This window comes from Elaeis guineensis, chromosome 9 (assembly GCF_000442705.2).
Source record: "Elaeis guineensis isolate ETL-2024a chromosome 9, EG11, whole genome shotgun sequence".
NCBI lineage: Eukaryota > Viridiplantae > Streptophyta > Magnoliopsida > Arecales > Arecaceae > Elaeis > Elaeis guineensis.
Window position 1 is genome coordinate 55440873 of NC_026001.2, and position 22779 is coordinate 55463651.

Genomic DNA, 22779 nt, shown 5'->3' on the forward strand with positions numbered 1-22779 from the left:
ATGCGAGGATGATCCAGATACATCCATAGATCCTACTCCACGTGCAAGATCGTCTGTAGCTACATCCTGTGCTGAACGATCTCTAGAAGTCCGTCGTCTATATGAAATCGGCTGTCCATGATCTCTACCGACTCGTCCACCATGGTCTCTATCTTGTATGATGTATGTAAATTGGGACTCACCGGTGAATCGAATATCATCCTACGGCTGTCTCATAAGCAGTGGTCTCCTGTCTTCTAGTTTCTTCTTGATCATCAGATCCATGACTACTACTACTAGTATCATTATCACTCTCTTTGATCTCCGAATCTGAGCTAGATAGCTCCTGTACTCTCAAGAGTGGTGCACGTGCAACTATCTTTTGTTTTTCCCCCTTGTGTCCTGTGACTGAGTTTTCTGTGATTGGGAGGATGGATGTTTTGTTGCTGACTGTCGACCTCGTTAAATATTTCTCGCTCAAACCTCTGTGAGGATGTATCGGACATCAAGTTATGTCATGAATAAGTTCTCTGTGTCCCCTCAAACTGTGGCTAATCAGCTGGAATCTTATGTGGAATATTTTTTTCTGCCTATTATCCTGGATCCATCCTGATCTTCCTAGCTACCACATTGGCTGGTCGTGGAGGGGATCCCTACTCATCAAGCTTTGGCTCCTGCTGTTGATTTGCAAGCCATCCGATGATCAGATTGTCATCATCGTCAGCATAATCATCTAGTGTCGGATCAGTGTACTTCAGTTGTATTTCCTCCTGAATGCATTTTAGCCTCAATCTCAGATTATAGTGAATATATACAAGATCATTGAGGCACTTTTGCGTTAGACGATTTCTCTATGTACTGTGGATAAGGGCGAAAGTCGATCAATTGCGCTCACAGCCACTAGCAGAGACCGTTTGGAAAAGAATGCGTATAGCCACACCTCTCAAATATTCTACGGATATTCCAAAATGAATCCACCATTCAGCTGTAAAAGCAAAATTACATATCAAATTTTATGATATTATTAGGCATTTGATGTCAATCTATGCTGCTCATTATTGAATGTAATTTATCTGGATTTATCTACTTTTTGCTTATGACAACTGATGGAACTTCAAAGCTGTCTGATCCCTCTTTAAACTGTTTCGTCTATAAAAAAATATATTTATTAAATTTATAAATATATCGTTGAGTACAGATCGATATCAGTGGAATAATCACATCTATTTTAAACTAGCATACTTCTTGCAGACACAAGGATGTGATTTTTGGATTGGACATCATCTTATATATCACATTACGAAGAGCAGCAAAAAGCTCATTATCCATATCTATCCCAGGAATGGTATACTGGAATCTTGATTCAAATAATAAGCTGCAGATAAATTTTATAATTGATTAAGTACACTTTTATAAGTATAAAAAAAAATATTATAAAGTATTTTTGAATCCGTGCTTACCGGTTAGATGCAAATCTTTACCTATCTGATAGTCCCAACGGCGCTCAATGATGTTAATGAGTTCTTGAGTATGCTTTGGATCATTCTCACCGATATGTTTCTTTGTCCTCTCCATCATGTAATATAAGAAGCCCATCTAGGGATGTCTTTCACTATCCACGGTGTGAAGCACATCGTATAATGGCTTAATAGTCTTCACTATCTTCTCAGTCCGCTGTCAGAATGACTGACTTGTCATCAAGTTCTCCATATGACTACCATCAGTGCCGGTCCTCGCATATCTGCTCTCCTACCACTCTGCACTAACAAACATCTGATGTAAGGCTGCTTTCTTCTGAAGAAGATTATCAAGTGCTATATAGTTGGTAGTAAATTGTGTGATATCCGGTCTTAAGATCTCCCCCCTAGTATATGTCCGCATCAATGAAAGGACCCATGTGTGATTGTAAATGAATCTAATAATAGTCTGGGCAATCTCCACTATCTGCTGCATCCTACGAATCTTTCTAATATCTATCAATATAAGATCAATGCAATATGCAGCACATAGAGTCCAGTATATCTGCGGTCGCTGCTCCATCAGCAACTCTCCGGCAGCCTTATATTGTGGTCCATTATCTGTGATGACTTGCACGATATACTGCTCACCTACTGAATCAATCACCTCCATCAGACCAAGAATATATGCGACATCGTGTATCTTATCTGAAGCATCAATTGATTTGTGAAGAAATATTTTTTCATCTGTCAAAACATTAATAATGCTCCATCTAGTAGGACCGATCCAACCATCACACATCACTGTCAGTCCGTATGTGGGCCATTTATTCTTGTAAGAAGCAATCCATCTCTGCAAATCCTCCTTGTTACTGTCAAGAAGCTGACCATAGATGTCCTTAGGTCCTGGCAGATCTACACTCTGGCCGGCAGCCTTTATGGTTGAAATGACAAATCGATAGTAAAGATTGCCTGCTGCATTTGCTGGAATATGGCTGAAATAAAATCATGATCCAATAGCTCGCCACATATCTTCTTCTTATCTTTTTTCATCATAGTGTCAATCCTCTACTGCTTTGAATCTTTACTGAAAAAAACATGTGGATCCAAATCATGGATGATGGCTCCTACTGGAATATTTCTGGAGGACCTCCTCTTACTGCCAAAAGCTCTCAATAAAGATGATATATTGTCTGTTCCCTCTACATCGGACTTTTTGACTGAGGTAGTCCTTTTGAACTCGGATTCTTCCTAATCGGTCGTTGATCCAGATCCCGATTTGTAGCACGATGGTCCAAATCGCTTTTTATATCCGGCCATCTCCTCCTGCCGGTATTGATCATCCAAGCTCGTCTGAATGGCAGTCTGAATCCGTGCCTCATTATCTGGAGCGGAAGCCTCTTCTGACTCTCTAGAGTGATAATAAGGTGGCTTTGCAGTTCGACAGTCCACTTCCGTCCTCTTCTGCTTTGCCTTTTCCTTCGTGCTTTCGAATCAGTGAAGTGCTTCTTCATCAACTGTTGGACCTTCTGTGGGCATTTTCAATATATGGACAAATCAAGATAACTATCAGTAAGGTGCTGCTTCAACCTAGTCATCCCTCCTCTCTTGAACTCTGTGTTGCACCATTTGCTTTTTCAATGATGCCGAGTCGAGAGTATCTCGCTATGATCCCAACCAATGTCACGCTCTGAATCTTTCTTCTTACTCATTTCTGCAAGCATAACAAAATACGCAAGTTAATAATTATTAAAAAATATTATATATAAATTCAAAAAAATTTTAATAATAATTTTAAAACTCATAAATTCAAAAAAATATGTTATATGCTTCAAATAATATTTTTGAATTAACTAAAATATAATACTAATTTTACATATTTTTTATTTGATAATATTTTTTTATTATTTAAATAATTATAAAAATATTTTTTAATTTCAAAAATTTTAAAAAAAATTTGAGATTAGATTCAAGTAGCTTGAATCATTCTAAATATGATTCTGAAACTGATTTTATATTTTTTTTGAATTTATTTTTTAATAATTTTTTTCGAATAAATATATATATTTTAAAAAATATATACTTAATGATCTCAACTAATGTCATGCTCTGAATTTTTCTTTTTACTCATTTCTGCAAGTATAACAAAACACGATAATTTTATAATTATTAAAAAATATTATATATAAATTCAAAAAAAATTTAATCATAATTTAAAACTCATAAATTCAAAAAATATATTATATGTTTCAAATAATATTTTTGAATTAACTAAAATATAATACTAATTTTACATATCTTTTATTTGATAACATTTTTTTATTATTTAAATAATTATAAAAATATTTTTAATTGAAAAAATTTAAAAAAAATCTGAGGTTAGATTCAAGTAGCTTGAATCATTTTAAACATGATTCTGAAACTCTGATTTTATATTTTTTTAATTTATTTTTTAATAATTTTTTATAAATAAATATATATTTAAAAAATATATAATTAATGAAAATCAATGATTTTGGTGTCATCATGTAGATCTTTCAAAGATCTATCACATATGATCAAATCATATCAAAATCACAAAAATTTGGCATGATTTTATCTTATTTTCTTACTTCTTCGTTCTTTTTTTTTAGCCACAAAAAGATAAAAAATAAAATATTCACTAAAATAATAATTATATTACCTTACTCTCGGTTAAAAATCAGCATCTCCTCGAATCAGTGCTGTAATTTGACAGAATTTTTTCTCATTTTTTTAATTTTTTTTAGCTTGTGTCATCGAACGCCTGAGAGCTCGGGAGTTCTCTGAGAGAGCTCTCGGGTTTCTCTCAGAGAAAGCATTTGGGCTGCCACTAAATGATAGCCCAGATCCCACTACACCCCCCCACATGCTCCCCACATGGCATTGTCGGTACGATTCAGTTCAAGCCGAACCGTACTGAACCGGGCCATACCGCTCGATTTCGAGCGGTGTGGCTTTGAACTGTGCCAAACTGTCCGGTTCGGTGTGGTTCGGATATTTTTTCAGAAAAAATGGCCGAACCGGATTGGCTGGCCGTCGGTCCCATTCGGTACGTCCCGTACCGGGCGGTTCGGCCCGGTACGGCATTCTCTGGGCTATAGAGTCCAAAATTCAATGAAACCCTAATTTAAAATGACACTGAGGTTTAGTACTTAAAGGCATCGTAACCACAAGGTCAACATGATGCTAATGAAATACAATTTCAAAAAGTGACTAGGTTTTATGGTTTTAAAACAATATTTAGTTTTTGAATTGACTATTCAAAGAAGGCATACATTTTGAAAGCACAAAACAGAACTCAAATTGAAGGGAGATGGAAAGATTACTTATAAAGGAAATCATAAATTTTGGAAAGGACCATATGGTGTAGAATTTGGAACCATGCATAAGCTTAGGCAAGGAGAAAATGTGTATATATGTAAATATATATACATACATACATACATACATATACAGACATATCTATGTGTGTGTGTGTTAATGTATGTATGTATATGTATATATATATTTGGTTATTAAATACCTTTCTAATTTGTTGATCATCACTTTGACCTTGTTAAGCATTCGGTCCTTCTGAACATTGTTAAAAATCAATATTTGCGTCCAACCTTCTTGGAATGCATCTTCTTTGCTGTCCGTGAACCTTAATTCTTTGACTTTCTAGTTTCCTTAGGTTTTTGCAATGATTTAACAATCATTGGGATTGGGGTATCCTACCCATCCTGTCTCATTTCTTTATGAAGGTGGGCCATTGGATAGCCCACACCAAACCCCTATCATGCGGGGTGCCTTGCCAATCCCATGGTGGTCTTGCCTGGAATAGGAGGTGAAATCGGTGATCTGCTGCCTATCTTGATGTTTGAGTGGCTTCAAATCATGAAGGCATTTTTTTGGGAAGTAAAATCAAAGAGGAATGTGAAGAAATTTATGGAATAAAAATTGGGAGAGTACCCATGAGAGAGCTTGATTATTCGAGATTGACCCTAGCATTGTGACGATTTCACACATGGCCATGGTGCAAGCGAGGTGTGTGGCATGCTCACCCTCCCACTCTCAGTTTGGACTTTGAGAGTCCACTTTTGGTTCATGAAAGCATGTCCCCTCAGCCCTTGCGGCTCACACAATATCATGACCCGCAATCTCTTTTCACATGAGTTTTCTTTTTTTTTTTTTTTTTTTTTTTTGTGGTGGTAAGGAGGCATATCTTTCCTGAGCAGATAGAGATTGACAGTACAAAGCAGGAATGTCAAATTGAAATACACTTTATGAGACATTCTTCAGTTAGTTATTTTCCATTTTTTATCATCTTGTTCTGATAATCAAGGCTAGCCATTAGGTGGGCACTGTTCTAGTTTAGCATATATCTTAATGGCTTATGCAGTTACGAAAGTACATTGAACATTACTATTAAAATTTTAACAAAAATTTGTTTGATACAAAAATAAAATTACATATAAGTACATAGCTTCTGACTCTAGAGTACACTAAATAGGCCAATTTACACTAAATACATTATTTTCAAATCCAATTATATTTAAAAAGCAAATAAAATGATAAAACCTTCTAGGACCAATTACAAAGATTAAAAATACAAAAAAGCGCATTGCAAGGAAGTACTTGGATGCTTGACCAGGTTGACCACTCGGAAGGGGCAGGACATGGCGTGTCCCCTTTTGGGGGGAAATGGGAGCATGCCTGTCCCATGGGATTTGAATCATTAAGTTTTCATTAAACTTCTCTGTTCACATGCGGTTATGCTTTCATATTTTCCTATATTTGCTAAGCTTTTGTGCAGATCATATGTGTCCCTTCAAGATTTAAACACATTATGTGAGAGTTTCTTTGCGAAACTACTTGGTGTTTGTTTTCAAATAACATCACCTTAATCATGGTCTAGTCTTTGTTCAAGTAATTTGCCATTTAAATTTTCTATCCTCTATCTTTCCTGCCATATTTGCTTCCAACTGGTCCTCCTTGTGCTTCTTTTGATTGTCCTGATGTTGTTTCTGTTGCTGTTTTATATCTTTGACTGTATGACTTTGTGGGTTCACAAGTCACAACCATATTCATATTTGAGTATTGATTGCTGCTTCAGACTTCATTCTAGTCGCTGCTTCCTTGTTTCACTATACTCAAACTGAGTAATTTGTTGTTACTTCAGGTTAGGCGGTTCATATTTTTCTTTTTCTGAAAACTATTTTAAATATAGGTTAGAATTTCAAGTTTGGTATTTCTTGGGAACAAGGTTTGCCATACCGTGCCGAACCGGCCGGTACACCCCATCTCGTACCGGACCGGCGGGGAACCGGCACGATTTGGCCGGTAAAATCAGTACACCGGCGGTACTGAAGAAAAAAGAACGGAAAGTGAGAAAGAGAGAGAGGGGAGGGGAGGGAGGGAGGTGGGAGCCGTCGGAGGCCAGCTGCGGCCGTCGGAGGGCTTCCGAGCCCCGTATCGTCCGATAGGGCTTTCAAGAGAGCAAAAGAGAGAGAGAGAGAGTGCTCGGAGGGGGGACGGGAACCTATTGGACGGACGGTGCCTCCATTGCGAGGCTCCCGGTGGCCGGCAAGCCGACGCCGATGGCCTGAGGGTGGTCGAGCGGGCGGAGCCCCTCCACGGCTCCGCCCCCTTCTTCTTTTTCGAAACAAAAATTGTGAAGCTGGCAAATCGTTTGCCGACTTCACTTAAAACCATGTTTTTTAAAAAAATTTGCGAAACAGGTGCGATGCCCTTGTTTCACGCCTGCGGCACCGCGCATGTGGACTGCGCCCTCCGATGGCTACGGCGGCCAGTCGGAGGCTGTCTGGCGGCCCCGCCGGCTCCTTCCCCTCTTTTTTTTTCTTCCTCTTTCTCTCTCTCTATTTCTCTCTTTTTTTTTTCCGGTTCGGGTCATCGGTTCGGTACGGTATGAAACCATACCGAACCGTATCGCCGGCTGGCCCGGTACCGGTTCAGCATACTTTGCTTGGGAAACATGACTTTCAGTTTTAAGGGAAAGCAGTAAAATTTTGCTTTCACATTTTTCCCAAACGGCTTTGCTATCTCCTATTTCATGCCTGACACATCCCAATCATCTCTGCTTCCCCATGCTCCTCCATCCATCATCCCCTGAAACCCCCTCCTGTAAAAACAGAACCACAGAGAGAGAGAGAGAGAGAGAGAGAGAGAGATGGGGAGGGGGTCAGTGGAGCAAGATTCTCCTCAATCTTCCCCTTTCTTTATTCATCTTCAACCATGGTCAGATCTGGTTCTCTTTTGTCTCCTTCCCTTCTTGCCAAGTTTTGCTTTTTGTGACATATGATGGTGTTCTTGTACCTATATATTTTTCTTAGCTTGTCAACTACTGATACTTATTTAATTCTGAATTGAGTGTATGTTCATTACATACATAACTACTGAGAATAAGGACCCAAGAGAATGATGTTCTTAAACCTGTGGTTCACAACTGATATTAGTCATATGGTAGTTCATGGAAGAAGTTTTGCATGGAGGACTTGGTCCTCTGTTGCTTTGAATGCATCACTTTGTAGTTTCTTTTATATATATCTAATTTGATTAAAAAAATCATGAGAATTAATAAATTAACTAGTACTTGAAGGTCCTTATTAGAAAGCTTTTTACATTTGGGTGAGAAGTTTCATTAAGGAGAAGGATGATAAGGGTAATGTGAATGGAACAAATGAAAAGACAGACAATCGAAGAGCTCTTCTCTAATGATAATGTAATTGCTGATTCTTAATGATTTTTTTAAGTATCATTTTCAACATTCCTGATGATATTATGGCTGGGTAAGAGGCAAATATAACTTTTGTTTCTACTGTTTAGATAAGTTGAGGTGAGAAAGTGTGTCTCTCTAATTATCAGCTTATTACAAGGGAAAGTGTTTTAAGGAAATAATACTCTTTAACAATAATGGGGAACCTCAATTATGATGTTACTCCCTTTATTATGTTCTGACTCTTCCATTTATCTTTCTCATGATAGATTCCTTAATGCTCTTGAAGCTTTGGGAGGGTCATCTTGGCTTGCACAAAATGTAGGGTTAAAAAGCATCAGTTGTTGGAATCATCCTCTTGGTGCCCTTATCATTGGCATTCGCCAGATTGGCCTTTCTGGGTGGAAATTAGAAGAGTGCACTGCTATAGAGAGTGAGCTTTTCTCATGGCTACACAAGGGTTTACATGAAAGAGAAGGTACCTCCTGTCCTGTTTTGTGTTTTGATTATCATAGAATTGGATCTACTGCAATAGTATAATGTCTTTGCTAAGCATGTCTCTGTCTCTTGCTTATATATGGTTAGGCAATGAAGATGGAAAATATATATGGGCTCTAAGGCTCAAGGCTACTCTTGACAGAGCAAGGAGGTTAACAGAAGAATATTCTGATGCACTTATTCAGATTTTTCCTGACAGAGTCCAGGTCAACATTCTTTGTTTTTTTTGTTAATTTCTGAAAATTGTCTGTACCACTATTCATTTATCATTTTTAACATTGTTGCCAAAGATTAGAACTGCTTGGTCTCTAAAATCTGAATCTCTCTTTCCAGATTGTGGATTTTCTTTCTGCCTTACATTTGCCTGAACTCCATAATTTTAGTACCTTATCCTTTTCCCAGTATGAAAATGCTTCACCATAGATAGCTGATGCTGAACATGAAAATATAATCTCTTTAACTTGTTGAAGGAACTTGTCTAATGTTTTTTTGTCAATTCTATCAGAGCTTGCTGAAAGCATACTTCCAAGTTTTTAAATAACCCACAATTTTTCAATATTTTACTCCTAAATAGTCCAGCTATTACAAAGTTATGCCTTCAATGGATGCTTTTACCTTTTCTCCAACCTTATCTTACACTGTTGTACCCCTTTAAGTTCTTAAATTATATTTTATAAGTCTTTTTTCCAAAGTTGCTAATACCAAGGATTGAGGTATTATGTGCCCATGCCATGTCAGTGCTTGGCAAACAATGGCAGTGCTGTGTGCCTGCATTGGAATGCAGCCAATACCATGCAAGTGCCTTGGGTGCCGGTAAGACATTGGGTGCGGTAATATCAGGACAACTAGCACTTTAATCCAGGGCTGAAACTAAATGTTAAATTCCTTAATAAATTATTTCCGTTTTCAATATATAAAAATGGTAGCTTCTACTTTTTGGTTAGGAAAAGGTAGAAAAGAAATAATTATGCATGCCTTTGTGAATGGGGCAGGTACCTTGTTTTCAACAGCAGCTTTTTCAAATTTCATTGCAATAGTAATGCTATATGTTATGTTGTAGAAAATCCACATTCAATTACTTTATGAATTTCTCAGTACATATTTGTTCCTTTACATAGTCTATTCTATACTTAATAATCCTCTGACTCCTGATTAATTTACAAATTCCTTTCATTTGTCATGATTTTTTTTATGTTGGTTTCCATCACACCTCAGAGTTGCATATATCCTTACTAACAAGGCTATGAGACCAAGCCCTTACCCTTTTTTTCTGTGGTATTGCAGAAACTAGGGAAATCCCTTGGAATCCCAGAGAACAGTGTAAGGACATACACTGAAGCAGAAATTCGTGCAGGGTATTGCCTTTTCCTGCTTTTTCTCTGCATTTTAAATTGCAGCATATCTCCATGCATTGTTTTATTTTTTAAATACAGAGACTAAGCTGAGTGCTCGCCAAATCTGCTGATGTTCTTTCTCAACATTGTTTTGCAGTGTTATTTTTCAGGTTTCAAAACTCTGTACTCTTCTTTTAAAAGCCATACGGATGGCATTGGGATCTTCGGGCTGGGATGTTCTTGTCCCTGGGATGGCTAATGGTACACTTCTACAGGTACTTAATCTTATTTGGTCATCCAAGATAGTAATTATTTTACATGTATTCCAATATTCCATGTTGTGTTTGGAATTTCTAAGATACTAAACTTGAAGCCATTCTAGTCATCGAAGTAAGTTTTGGGTATGAATCTAGAACTAACCGTTAAAAATAAGTCATTATTGAAGCATCTATTTTGTAGCATAATTTGAATTTATGTTCGATTTTCGATATTGGATCCTAATTCTAGGAGAATGTTCAGTGATTATCATTATGCTTGCATTTATCATGCTCCATTCTTTATGCAAATGGACAGAGGTGGAGCCTGGATTAATGTATTTTTTGATTCATGGTGTATGTTTTTGTTGGAGGTGTTGCCCAGCTAGACAACCAAAGAGGGGGGGGGGGTGAATTGGGTTTCTCAAAAATCAAAGCAAGTATGTGCTGATGTTTCAAATAAATTAAGTGAGGTGCAGTTAATGCAAGTAATTAAAGAATGCAAACAGAGACAAGAAGGCACACACACAAACATAGGATTTTTATAGTGGTTCAGTGCACTCCAAGCACCTATGTTTATTCTCCAAGCTCTACTTGAAAATTTTTATTATAAGCCCCTGATTACAGTGCAATTGTTTTAGCCAGACTTGCAATCAAACCCAGTTAGTTTTCTGGGATCACCAACCAATACCTTTACAAGCTTCTCCCTAGGCTCTCAATCTAATTTTCAGGCTTGGATTATGTCTATAGTATTTCGTATTGATCCGAATCGGTTGGTACACTCCATACCGTACTGTACCGATGGGAAATCGATTTGGTTCAGGCTGATTTTTCGAAAAATGGCCTGAACCGGATCAAACCGCACGGTACGGGCTGGTACGGTGCGGTACGGGCTGGTAATATAGCTTGGTTTTCTTTTTTTTCCATTGGATGGGATTTTTTTGAATTTTTAATTTTCGATATAGGGTGGTATGGTATGGTACTGTACCATACTGATCGGCAACTGGCATAGGGTCTAGTACCGGTTTTTAAAATCTTGATTATGTCTTTCCTCGAGTTTCAGGCCCTCTGAAATTTATTACAAAAAATTTCAGAATACAGAAATTTTACCACAGAAAAAGCTCCTTAATGCGCTAATAGAAGTTGTTGTTGCTCGCTTGAAGAAGATTGGGAAGCTTTGCACTCAATGCACACACTTTTCTTCTTGGTTGCTTTCACAAAATCCAAAAACTTTTGAATGTGGTGTTGATGAACACTCTTGAATGCACTCAAAGTTGAAAGGAGGCATCTTTTCTTTGAATAGGCTTTTTCTACTGTTCACTTAGGTTTCCTTTTATTTTCAAGCAATTTCTTGGTCATTTAATGTTGTTTGAATCCAAAACTAGCCGTTTTTGCCCGTTGGAGACCAAAACTAGCCATTGCAACAAGTTTTGGACGTTTCTACCCCTTTTGCAGAATAATTTGTTATGGCTGTCAGAAGCTTAAGAGTCGACTCGTAGAGCTCAAGAGTCGACTTGTGAAGGCTAAGAGTCGACTTGCGTAGAACAAGAGTCGACTCTTCTTCAGGTCTTCAAAAATCTGTATTCTATCTACTCTAAGAGTGTCGGCTCGCTATAGTGAAGAGTCGACTTGTGAAATCTAGGAGTTGACCCACAGAGTCTATGAGTCAGTTCTTGCAGGGTGTGCCAAAAAAAGTTCTCTGTCCCTCTGAGAGAGTCAACTCACAGAAGCATGCTTGTCCTTTTGCATGCCAGTCTTTTTGCATGCCAAAGTTAGCTCTTCTGAAGTAGGAGTCGACTCCTTATTCTCAAGTTGGCTTTTCTCAATAAATCCATCTCAACTTGGTTTTTAAGGTTCAAAATCATCCCAAGTGAGGTCAAAGCTTACTAGAAGTGTTAGCTTCCTATAAAAATATTCTCAACCAAATTTCAAAGACATTAGTTTCTTTTTATACGATCCTCGGTATTTCAAACCTTGCTTTTGTTTTTAAACTACTTAAGATATTAGAGGATAATCTAATTTCTGTCCTTTCTAAAACTTTGCTCTCTAGCTTTAAACACATGATTATCACATTAAAAGGCTGTATTTTATGCGGCAGGTAGAAAGCATTGTTCCAGGTTCTTTGCCTTCATCTATTAAAGGACCTGTTATCCTTGTAGTAAATAAAGCGGATGGAGATGAAGAGGTTAAAAAGTAGTTCTTTCTTCTAGTTTTTATTTTGTACTTATTTTTATGGATTTAATATCCATACTGTTGCAAGATGTTGGACTGCAACTCAGAAAATATAATTGCAACAGGTTAAGGCTGCTGGAGATAACATTGTGGGGGTTGTACTTCTACAAGAGCTACCACACCTTTCACATCTTGGTGTTAGGGCCCGACAAGTCAGTCATGCTTTGCTTTTTACAAATTATAGCTTCCTTCGCAATCTCACTTAAGGGAAATGATATTTAGGTCTGTTATTTCACAATTATCATTTTGCAGGAGAAGGTGATTCTTGTGACGTGTGAAGATGATGATAAAATTGCTGATATTCAAATGCTTGAAGGGAAATATGTGAGGTTATATTCTATAGATTGATTATCATTAGTCTATTTATTTGTTTATGAATTTCACCTTTCCATATAAAAACTGAAAAACACATGCATGCACACTTAGCCGAATATGCACAATGAATACATCAATGCTGATGCTAGTCTCAAGCAGGGATGTAAAGTGGAGGGTTGACGTTAGGTTGGTAGTCAGTTATAAAGCAAATGTTGAAAGCTAGTGAATGGATCCAAATTTGATTTTTGTGAATTTCTGGGCTTCCCATCTTTTGCTCGAACTTTTGTGAAAAATTTGGGACAAGGCTTGATGGTTATGGTTAGTGTTATGTTTATTATAATATGCTGGTAATGCTTCTGTATTTCTTTTAGAAAATGTTACAAATTTTCTATTCTATCTCTTAAATTTTCCATATATTCAAAGACCATATTTTTTAAGTTGGTCCGGTAAATGAATCGTTGACTTCTATTCTTGAGTTGCATATGGTTTCAAGGTTTTTAACCTATCTGTAATCTTGCTACCAAAACACGGATTGTACAAGGCTTGACTTACAAGTTGACCAATATCACAACTCTAAGGCCCTTGATCGGCCCATATGACCTGTAAATATACTACCATAACTTTCATTTTATCAGACCAGCCTTTGTTAGCTGTAGATTAAACAACCACTCAGATTAGACTCTGTGGATCTGTATTAGGCTCACTTGCAATTTGTTGAATGCTAATATAGAAAGTAAAGGCAAGTCATCCTGAGGTACAGGGTGCTGTACTGGTTGGCGACCTATACAGTATGGGGTGCATATTGGTCACTTGCAATTTGTTGAATGCTAATATAGAAAGTAAAGGCAAGTCATGCTGACGTACAGGGTGCTGTACTGGTTGGCGACCTATAAAGTGTGGGGTGCATATTGGTCATTTGATTGGTATGCAATTTTTTTTTCCACTTCTTTTCAATCTGCTTTTGGTTTTAGATATTATTTTTTAATCATTATGGTTGTTTAGTTTACGATGTTGATGTTTTTTTTCCATCTGATGTTTATTGATGCCCTAGAGTTGGATCTTTTTGAACAATTAGACTCGTGACTCAATCATATCTTCTCCATAGGCTCTGTGCGCGATAGTTGCTTCACAATTTGGCTGAAAGTAATTATATCAGATCAGCAAGTATAAAGTGATAACAAAACCTTGCCAGCTTGATGTAATATTCCACAACCATGTGCAAGCACAGACTACCTTCATTTGAATAGAGGAATGATCACTCTATCAAGGACTAGATACTCCACCTATCTAGCTGTAAGAATACAAGGCATCACCATATCCTTGGCTGTGGTATTTCAAGTAAATAATGAAGCCACTCATGTGTATTACCCTGTCCGTTAGCTTATTGGCTCTTTGAAGGTCATGCAAGTTATTAACGTACAAAATTGACTCATAAGATGTGTGATGAACATAACCACATTTATGTTCGCAAAATCTAACAAAAATATAAAGCAAATGAGTTATGAGAGAACTAACTAGAAAGACGGAGAGCATCCTTCTAAAAGAATGTTTTTGTCATCCTCTTCAATATCATCTATGATGTTGATTGTATTAAGATTAACATATCCAATGTTCACTGTCTCAATATTGATCCCTATAACATTACCATTCTATTACAGTGTTGGTATATAGTACGGTACAAAATGGCAAGGCATACCGAGTGTTGGTACGTTATGAGATTCTGTACTGGTTCGGTATGGTGCCAACTTGTATGGCAAATATTGAACATATCACTGTGTAATTATTAAGTAAGAATTGCATCCTTGCAGAAAGTGTAAGGATCTCTTTTCTAACATAAAGATTTTATTTGTTTGGTCATGCGAATCTGATGTGCACATGGATGGAATCTATCATTTTTCTACTGGGCATGAATAATTGGTTCATTAACTAATCCTAATTTCTTGATCAGTTTCCTTCTATTTGTTGGCTATGTGCTTAGAGCATGGTTTCAGAAACTACTGGAACGGGATGGTACAATTGGGTACCATACAGTTCCATGGTGAAACCGGCACCAATATAACTTCTAGGGCACCAAAACAGCTGTACCAGTATCTTCTGGCTGTTCCGATATGTATCTGTTTGGTGCCTATGGTTTTGTAATTTTCTGGAATCAGCTTTGGTACATTCTGTTGGTGCCATTGGCGTTCTGATACCGGTACCGCTCCAATAGAAAAATGGTATGGGGTTTGGTAATAGTATTTAATAACTTGGCTTAAAGTCTGTTTCTCATTTTTGATAATAGGTTGGAAGCGTCAGCTTCTCATGTTCATTTATGTTCCTCATCATCTAGAGGTATCAGAGAGGCTTTACCTCAAAATGTATCAAGTAGTGGAGCTTCACCCGAGGAGGAATTCACAGAATTACTTTCTTCTTTGCCTGCTGCTGGTGCAACTTACTCGAGTAAGGTACCATTTTTCTTACTAGATTTAACAATTTTCAAACAAATATTATATTAGTATCTTCCTGCTTTCATCCTTCAGTCCTTTTTCCTAAAAGTGAATTTAAGTTATTTATATTTTTTGTATATTTTACAGCTAAATGTATATTCCTATAGTAGAAGTACTACTACTGATGTTCTACAGCTTTCACAAGCAACTACTGGATCATCCGGTGCTAAAGCTGCTGCATGTGGTCAGCTTGCGAGTCTAGCAGCATTTTCTGAGAAAGGTAAATGTAATCATAGAATTATGGGTCTTTTATTCTCATGCTTACATTTTTTTTTTTTTTTTTGGTCTCTTAAATTCAGTGCACGCTGTTCATTTAATAAAAAGGATCTGGTCTAAGAGATGACTTTGACTCATTCCTAAAATATTCAAAAATTTGCATAGGGATTCTTAAACCCAATCAAACAAGGATGGACGAGCATATCAGTGGCTTGATGGTCTTATATTGTAGTATCTCAAGACCTCATCGATTTTCCAAAACCTGAATGCTGTCCATAACTATCTGATGCAAGTACTATTGCAGATGAGCCACCAAGGTCAACCACGAATAGGGTGAATTTGTATCTGCATATCTTTTTTTCTCTCTTCCAAGACTTGAAGGACACTTCTTCATAGTAAAATTCTAGGAAGTAGACACAAACATGACCGAGGTTCTTTTTCCTGAAATGCAGTTTCATTGATAGAAAAACTCCTGTTGCACCATCTCTCTCCAGGCTACATGCCTTCTTGAAGTTGGATTCTACAAAACCCCTCCCTTTGTATGACTGAGAAATCTAAGACGGCATGTCAAAAAAAAAAAAAAAATCTGTTGATGGTATCAAGCAGTGACCAGTATTACAGGAACCTTTATCATTAGAAAAAAGAAATCCTGTATATTGATTTTAAACCATTTTAACAATTTGAATGAATCTGAGTGGATAACCTAAAGACTATCCTTTCATACTTCTATAAATCTTGGTTGTCATTGAGCTCCGGTAGCACTGCATTGGGAGGTCAGTCGGGATCTTGGTTGTCATTGAGCTCCGGTAGCACTGCATTGGGAGGTCAGTCGGGTGCACCCCAGGATGCGAGCCACCCTCCGCGGCCTGGGGACTTGCAAGGAAAGTCCTCTCGCTGAAGCATATCTGGTGGGACTCCCAATGCTTAAGTCAACTAGAGCTTAGGGAACAATTTGAAGGAAGAAAAAAGGTGGGGTAAGAGCAAGAGTGCCGGCCTTTTCTGCCAGGAGTCTAGCCCTTACCTGAAGGGCACCTGCGTACCTCTTTTATATTGAGAGGGTATTGTAGGTTGTTATGTTGGATGCTGATAGGTCATTAGTGTTTAGGAGGCCACTACTTGACAAGTCGTTGGGATTTGTCCACCATGGTATGATCCGAGTTGTCAGTCATGGGTGTAGATTGTGGGTTGTGTGCATGACTCGGAGGTTGTTGGAGAATGTTAGAGATTGTCTGGACGATCGAGTGGGTTGGGAACCTAGAGTGAGGTTCCATCTGGGACTACTCACATGAGTCGTCGAGGGTTGTTGGGGAGGTCCCGATCTTGAGATCGGTAACTGACCGAGGTGAAGGTTGGGTGGAGGCTGATCTTGTAGCGCTAAGAGGTGATCTAACCTTATCAGGCCAGTAATGGGTGCTCGGCTTCATCATGAGGAGAGCTTGGGTTCGATAATGGGTAATCTCAATAACAATTACCCCCCACTCCCAAATCTAAAGTGGCTTCATCACTTCAGACGGTGGGAGTAGTTAACTGCCAGTCATTCCTTTGATTTTTCTCTCCTTGGGGCATTTGTTTAGCTGCACATGGTAAGTGGGGTCTTGGAAATCATGGATTCATTTGCGCCCACCACGTGCTGTGCGCTGGTAGGTGTGCTGCTACACTTCATGGTTCGTCGAAGGTGGTCTATTTCGAGGATTGTGCAGCTAGGGGTCATACAATCTGGAGGCCTATAGGAGCGTCACTTTTAATGCTGGAGCTTCTAGAAAATGATAGCATGCCGAAAAGGATGGTTGGGGCTCTTTTCCTTAGGAAGCATGGTCCTTGAGGCCTTTCAAGTTGTGACACTTGTCGTGTGATCATGGAGGTGGCAGAATGCACCAGGTCCGCCTCTCCTATAAATAGGGGGCCTGTTGCCTAAAGCTGGTCTTGTTTTAATCATCTTTTGTGATATTGTAGTGGTGCTAATTCATCCGACATCTGAGAATCATCGGCATTTACTTCTCTCTGGAGGAGATTTCCCCTACCTCCGATCGATCGTGGAGTGCCTCAAGGGGATGCACTCGTAGGTACCCCAATTTGGCATGGGAGGTATGCAAAAATACTTTCATTCCAGCTGTGGAGCTACAACGGCGATCACTTGGGGGCTTTTTTTGCATTGTGCTCCATAAAAAGATCTGGGACAGTGGACCTTTCTAGGGGTAGTTTTTTGCCTCCTTCAAGTTAGCTTTCTGGCCCTCCGAGGAATATCCAGGAGATGGATGGGTTCCCGAGAAGGTACTAGCTATGCCATCTCCGATATCTTTTAGTGGAGACTAGTGATTGTTAAGCGGATTTGTTGGAAAATGTCCCAAAAGCCAATCGTTAACTTGTTGACGGTTGAGCAACCTTGTATTGTAATTGATTTGTTAATAAATAAAATATTTTTTTGACATTTTCATCACAAGTTTTCATCTTCTAATGAACTCCATTGTTGTGATGAAGTCTTTAGGACTATGTAGGTTCGATAAAGAGAGGATTTATCGATTAGTCCTTAAAACTGTTCACGATCAAATGATGGATTGTTAATAAGGATGATAGCTTCTATCGAGCATAGGTCACTGTAGGCCATATGGGTTGGTTGTCCTCTTAACCAAGGAGTGTGGAGACACTGGTATGGCATTTAGGTGAGATGTAAGGGTACATCGTCATTAAACGTGACCAACTCCAGAGCATTCTGTTGTCAAGAATGTCTCTGATGGGATATAGAAATAAGTGTCCCTTAAACCTGAGATCGCCTCAGTGACTTGCAAGCAACTCACTGTGCTTTGGTACTGGACTAATTGAATTTTTAATTCAGTGACGGAAGGCTTCTGGGCACAGTCAAGTACTTGTGAAGTCGGAGTGTGATCAAGATGGGATTGATCACTCGAAGAGTTGGAAAAGAATGAGTCACTGTATTTCAATTTAGCAAAATCTTGATCAGAGTAATCCATCAGATGGATTTGATATTTTGAAATACAATATGGACAACCTGATCAGAGTTGACAGTTGAACTTTGAGGTGTCCTATGAGCATTTTGGTCAAGGGGATGAATTATATGGAAACTATATCCGCATGGGTTCTAAGGATGTTCTATACATTCGACCTATCCGACCGTTGGGTACCATTGCTAGATGGTCACTTCGATTGGTACAGGAATTTATTTCTGTGCTATCGGTTTAGGTTCGGACCTATGAGGTCACACACGTTAGAGTTCACGATCCGATCGGATGGTTGATCAACGATTAAGAATCGTTCTAGGGTTAAATGATCAATACAATTGATATTTAACCTAGTGCAAGTGTTGCAGGAGGATCGATTAGCAATTCGATTGCTAATTGACTTAATTTGATTTAGCCAATGGGTTGAGATTAAGTCTAATTGAATATGATTTAATTAGATTTGGTTTGGACTTGATTGGATCAAGTCCAATTAGTTTATTGGATAAGTCAAGTGCAAGGAAAAACTAGTCCTAGTTCAATTAGGACTTGGATCAAGCTAATTTCTAATTCGATTAGAAAATTAAATCAGATTTAAATCTAATTTAATCTGATTAAATTAGTTTCTTAATTAGGTTAAGATCTATTTTAATTGGGTTGATTTGGTTTTTGATTTGATTTGGTTTGAGAAATCAAATTTGAACAAGTCATAGATTGAATCCTAGTAAGACTAGGATTCCACCTTGCGCCACCTTAGCCCCCCACACCCACTCTCTCTTATTTTGTGCGACAAAACCTTCTCTCCCAGGCCTTCACGCACACCCAAAACTTTTCACTCTTTCTCTCTTACATGGAATATGGTTGTGGACCAAGTCAAAGTAGGAGTTAGTTTGGATTTCAATTCTATGAGATAGAATTTTAAGAAATCAAAGCTCTTTCCTTATGGCACTGATTTTAGCCAGATTTTTTCTGAAATTTTCGTGGCTTTTATGGCACATATTGTGCACCCTTTGCTGGTGGTCCATGGCAGAAAAAGGAGAGGGTGCCCAAGAGTTGGGCACCCTTGTCTTGCCCTGTTTGGATTTTCCTTGACTAGGTGTTTGACCTAGACAAGGATTCTTCATATCTCATTATTTAAGACAAATTTCTTCTTGAAATTTTCGTTGATTACAGAGCATTGAGAGACCTTTGGGGCGTGCGAAAATCAGGGAGAAAGGGTGTTGGAGCGTGGAGATATAATAGACATAAAACTAAGTGTCTAGGTGAGAGCAAAGAGAAGAAGAAGAGGATCTTCTTCTAGGGTTGCTGAGTTCACCTCTTTCCTTCATCTGTGAGTTTTCTAAGAGTGTCTCACATCTAAAACTCCTCCTATTTCTCATCTTTGGAAGAGTCCAAATCAAGGAGGCATCTGATTGACCATCGAAGAAGGATCAGCACAGTACTAGCATACTGTGCTGATTTCTGGATCAGGACTTCTGATCATAATTTGTGGGCTCGTGTGGACGACTCCTAGAGGCCGGACGCATGTGCGGCTCGCAACATCATCCTCAAGCCCAGATCAGCAAAGTTAGAATGTCTAACTTGCAAGGTAATAGATCTGATCAATTATATTTTACATACATTAGATGTAGTATAGAAACATGTTGATATGATCAACATGTAGTTCTTGCTCTTTATATTTTAATTTCTGATTTAATGCCATGTAATAATCATGTAATAGGATCTTAGATCTAGGGATTCTCTGATTTTATAAGATAAATTTTGATTTATTTTAGTCTTCCGCTGCCTGATCTTAAAAAAGTTTCAAGATCTAACCCTGAAATCCTAGATTTGGTTCCTTCAGGATCTTCTTGTGTGGATGTTGTCAAGGGTCTCACGAGACGTAGTATCTTCTTACGCTCGAGGACGTCAATCGAGCCCGAGGACATCAATCAAGCCTGAATTTTGTGCTTTCTTTTTTCTTGTTGTAATGAGCCTTGATCAAATGAAGTCGATTTGTAATAAATTTTTCTAAACTGAATACAGACCTTTTTAAATGAAGTGGTTCTTCGTCAATATCTCCTTTATTTGTCTTGTCCAGGTTGAATTTCTAATGAAGTGAGGGTTTCGGGTCCGGTCTCTATCCGGAGTTGCTTCTTTGGTAGTCATAATATTCTAGGTCGGTTTCTAGCCAACCTTAGGCAAGGAGTCCCTGCTCCGCTGAATCAGCAACACTATCTTTCAACGGATTATGTGTTCAGCCAGAGACCGACAAAGTCTTTGTCGGAGACGGACTGGCGATGCTGCTATCTCAGGTCATTTCGGTGACTGTCCGACCTGAACGAGGGTGAGTGCCATGATTCAATAGGATCTCGAGCATCTACTTGGGATTCTACCGAAATGGCTAAAGGTTGGGGATGTCACCCCGTCAGTTGGCTGCCCCCCATTCCAGATTCGAAGTCGATTTCATCGGATTTGGGTGGAAAGGGCAGCTTCATCGTCATGCCTATCCTAGTTTTAGGCTTTCTCTGAAGAGTCATCCTTTCAGCCGTCTAGCATTTATTACCACCTTGGATTGTGGCATTTGGGTGTTCCATCATTTCGTGAATTGTGCATTTGCAATAATGATGGAGTTAATCGAAGCATCATGCCGCCATTGCCTTGGTTGATTCTCCGGCCTGCAGGATCATCATCGAATTGGTCGTAGCTCCCACATGTTGGAGAGCTATTGGCGATGGACCGCTCTGTAGATTCTACCCTACGTGGCACAATCATAGGTTGGGTGTGATGAAGGGTTGAGAGGTGCGACAGTGTAAATCATGCAACGTATCAACATCTGCAATGGGGAGAGGGGTGTTGAGGTCTCGATCATGGTTATTAGGGGACGATATTTAAAGCTGTCCTGCACCTCTCTTGTTGCTTTCTCTCTTCTATAGGGGTTCACTTGGTGTAGTTGGACGACGGCCTCTTGCTTCTTCCTCTCTGGTTCTGTCGCCATCCTAGTCCATTCCGATCATTGTTTCGATCTTTAGCAGTTGCTCCTACCATCTAAAGGTCATTTTCTCCACATCCATTACTTTTTTGCTCCAGTTCCTTTCTTTTGGTGCCCCTCTATTTTCTTTCTGTCGCTTTGTGCTTCTTTTCTATGTCTCTTTTTTCTTCTGAATGTTGAGTTCCAGAGGCGGATTCGAAGGTGGGAGCTGTCTGAGTGGTCAGGGCATAGCCTCCAACCCCCAAAAGAAGCTCGGAGATCCTCCTTGGTCGTCCATCGAGATGGGTTCTTTTTCCCACCATAGGAACTCCCCGGCTCGGGATTGGAGAATCCGATCCTTGAGCATTTCTTGGGTCCAAAAAATGAGGAGTCAGATCTAATAGAATCTGACATGATGTGGCTTTAAAGCCAATACCATATTTCAAGTCAGTACCACTTGTTAGCTCCGGGTCCGACAGGTTGGGTAATCCTTGGCTGAGAAGGTAGCATTGCTATCCATGAAGAGTTCGTTTGGTCCAAGCTCTACTTTCCCTTCATCTATTTCTTTCTAACATCTTCGATCTTTATCGAATTGTTTCTGCACACCTCACTCCGAACTCCACTCGAATGCTTTGCTCCTTTGTTGTCTCTATGATATCCTTCATATCTCTTCAAGACCATCTTTATGATAACTCTTTTTCTTCTGAAGAAGCATCCTTAGGAAAAGGGTTGGTGGTACTTCAGCCCTCGACCCCATCGTCAGTTTATCACTGGGCTTTCCTCTTCCATCCACGGGTGGAAGAACAGATTTTTCCTTGTTTTGGCCGATCATCTATGGGGTTTTAGTCTAGTTTGGCATAAGCCCAATTGGTCATCTAACAGAAACAATACCATGATGGGGATCAAGAAGACTTCTGCCTCTGCTCGATGTCAAGGTGCCACCCCAGCACCAGCTGTTGATCGAGCAAAATCTGTATGATGCCGGGCTCGACCAGGCCAATTCTTTAGGTAATAGATTTAGTATCTCCCCCCACTTTCCTTGTGATGTCCACCTTTACTAACATTTGACTAACTCTTTTGCTCGGTGTTGCAGTCATGAGGTCATCTGCTGAGGCGATACGGAACGTCGCTAGGAAGAGGTTGGCGTCATCTCGAGGGGTCTTCTTGGGAGTCCAGCTAGAAGAAGCAAAGGGATGAGGTCGGGAGTCCTTGGCGCAGAGGGTGGCCCCTATGCCAGCCTGAGCCACCTCGCCCTAGCTAATGCTGACATCCCGCGCTTCAAGTTCGGCCCCAGCTAAGGTCGATGACGACCTGATCGTCATCGAATCCAACCCTGCCAGTGCTGCACAACTGGTGTCGTCGGAGCTG

The 22779-nt window shown here is 39.1% G+C and overlaps 1 protein-coding gene across 10 annotated transcripts in view; it reads left to right on the forward strand.

Annotated features, from left to right (window-relative positions):
• Positions 1-22779, forward strand: part of LOC105034176 (phosphoglucan, water dikinase, chloroplastic) — a 146089-nt gene that overhangs the window by 70389 nt on the left and 52921 nt on the right. For 4 of the 10 annotated variants that reach the window (XM_073243502.1, XM_073243509.1, XM_073243510.1 and 1 more), the window contains 10 exons: positions 8442-8650; positions 8758-8876; positions 9955-10025; positions 10162-10279; positions 12357-12443; positions 12556-12642; positions 12743-12819; positions 13672-13728; positions 15087-15249; positions 15379-15511. In XM_073243502.1, coding sequence (XP_073099603.1) covers positions 8442-8650; positions 8758-8876; positions 9955-10025; positions 10162-10279; positions 12357-12443; positions 12556-12642; positions 12743-12819; positions 13672-13728; positions 15087-15249; positions 15379-15511 — 1121 coding nt within the window. The remainder of the gene's footprint in view (positions 1-8441; positions 8651-8757; positions 8877-9954; positions 10026-10161; positions 10280-12356; positions 12444-12555; positions 12643-12742; positions 12820-13671; positions 13729-15086; positions 15250-15378; positions 15512-22779) is intronic. The other 6 variants (XM_073243503.1, XM_073243511.1, XM_073243507.1 and 3 more) reach the window with 5 other exon arrangements.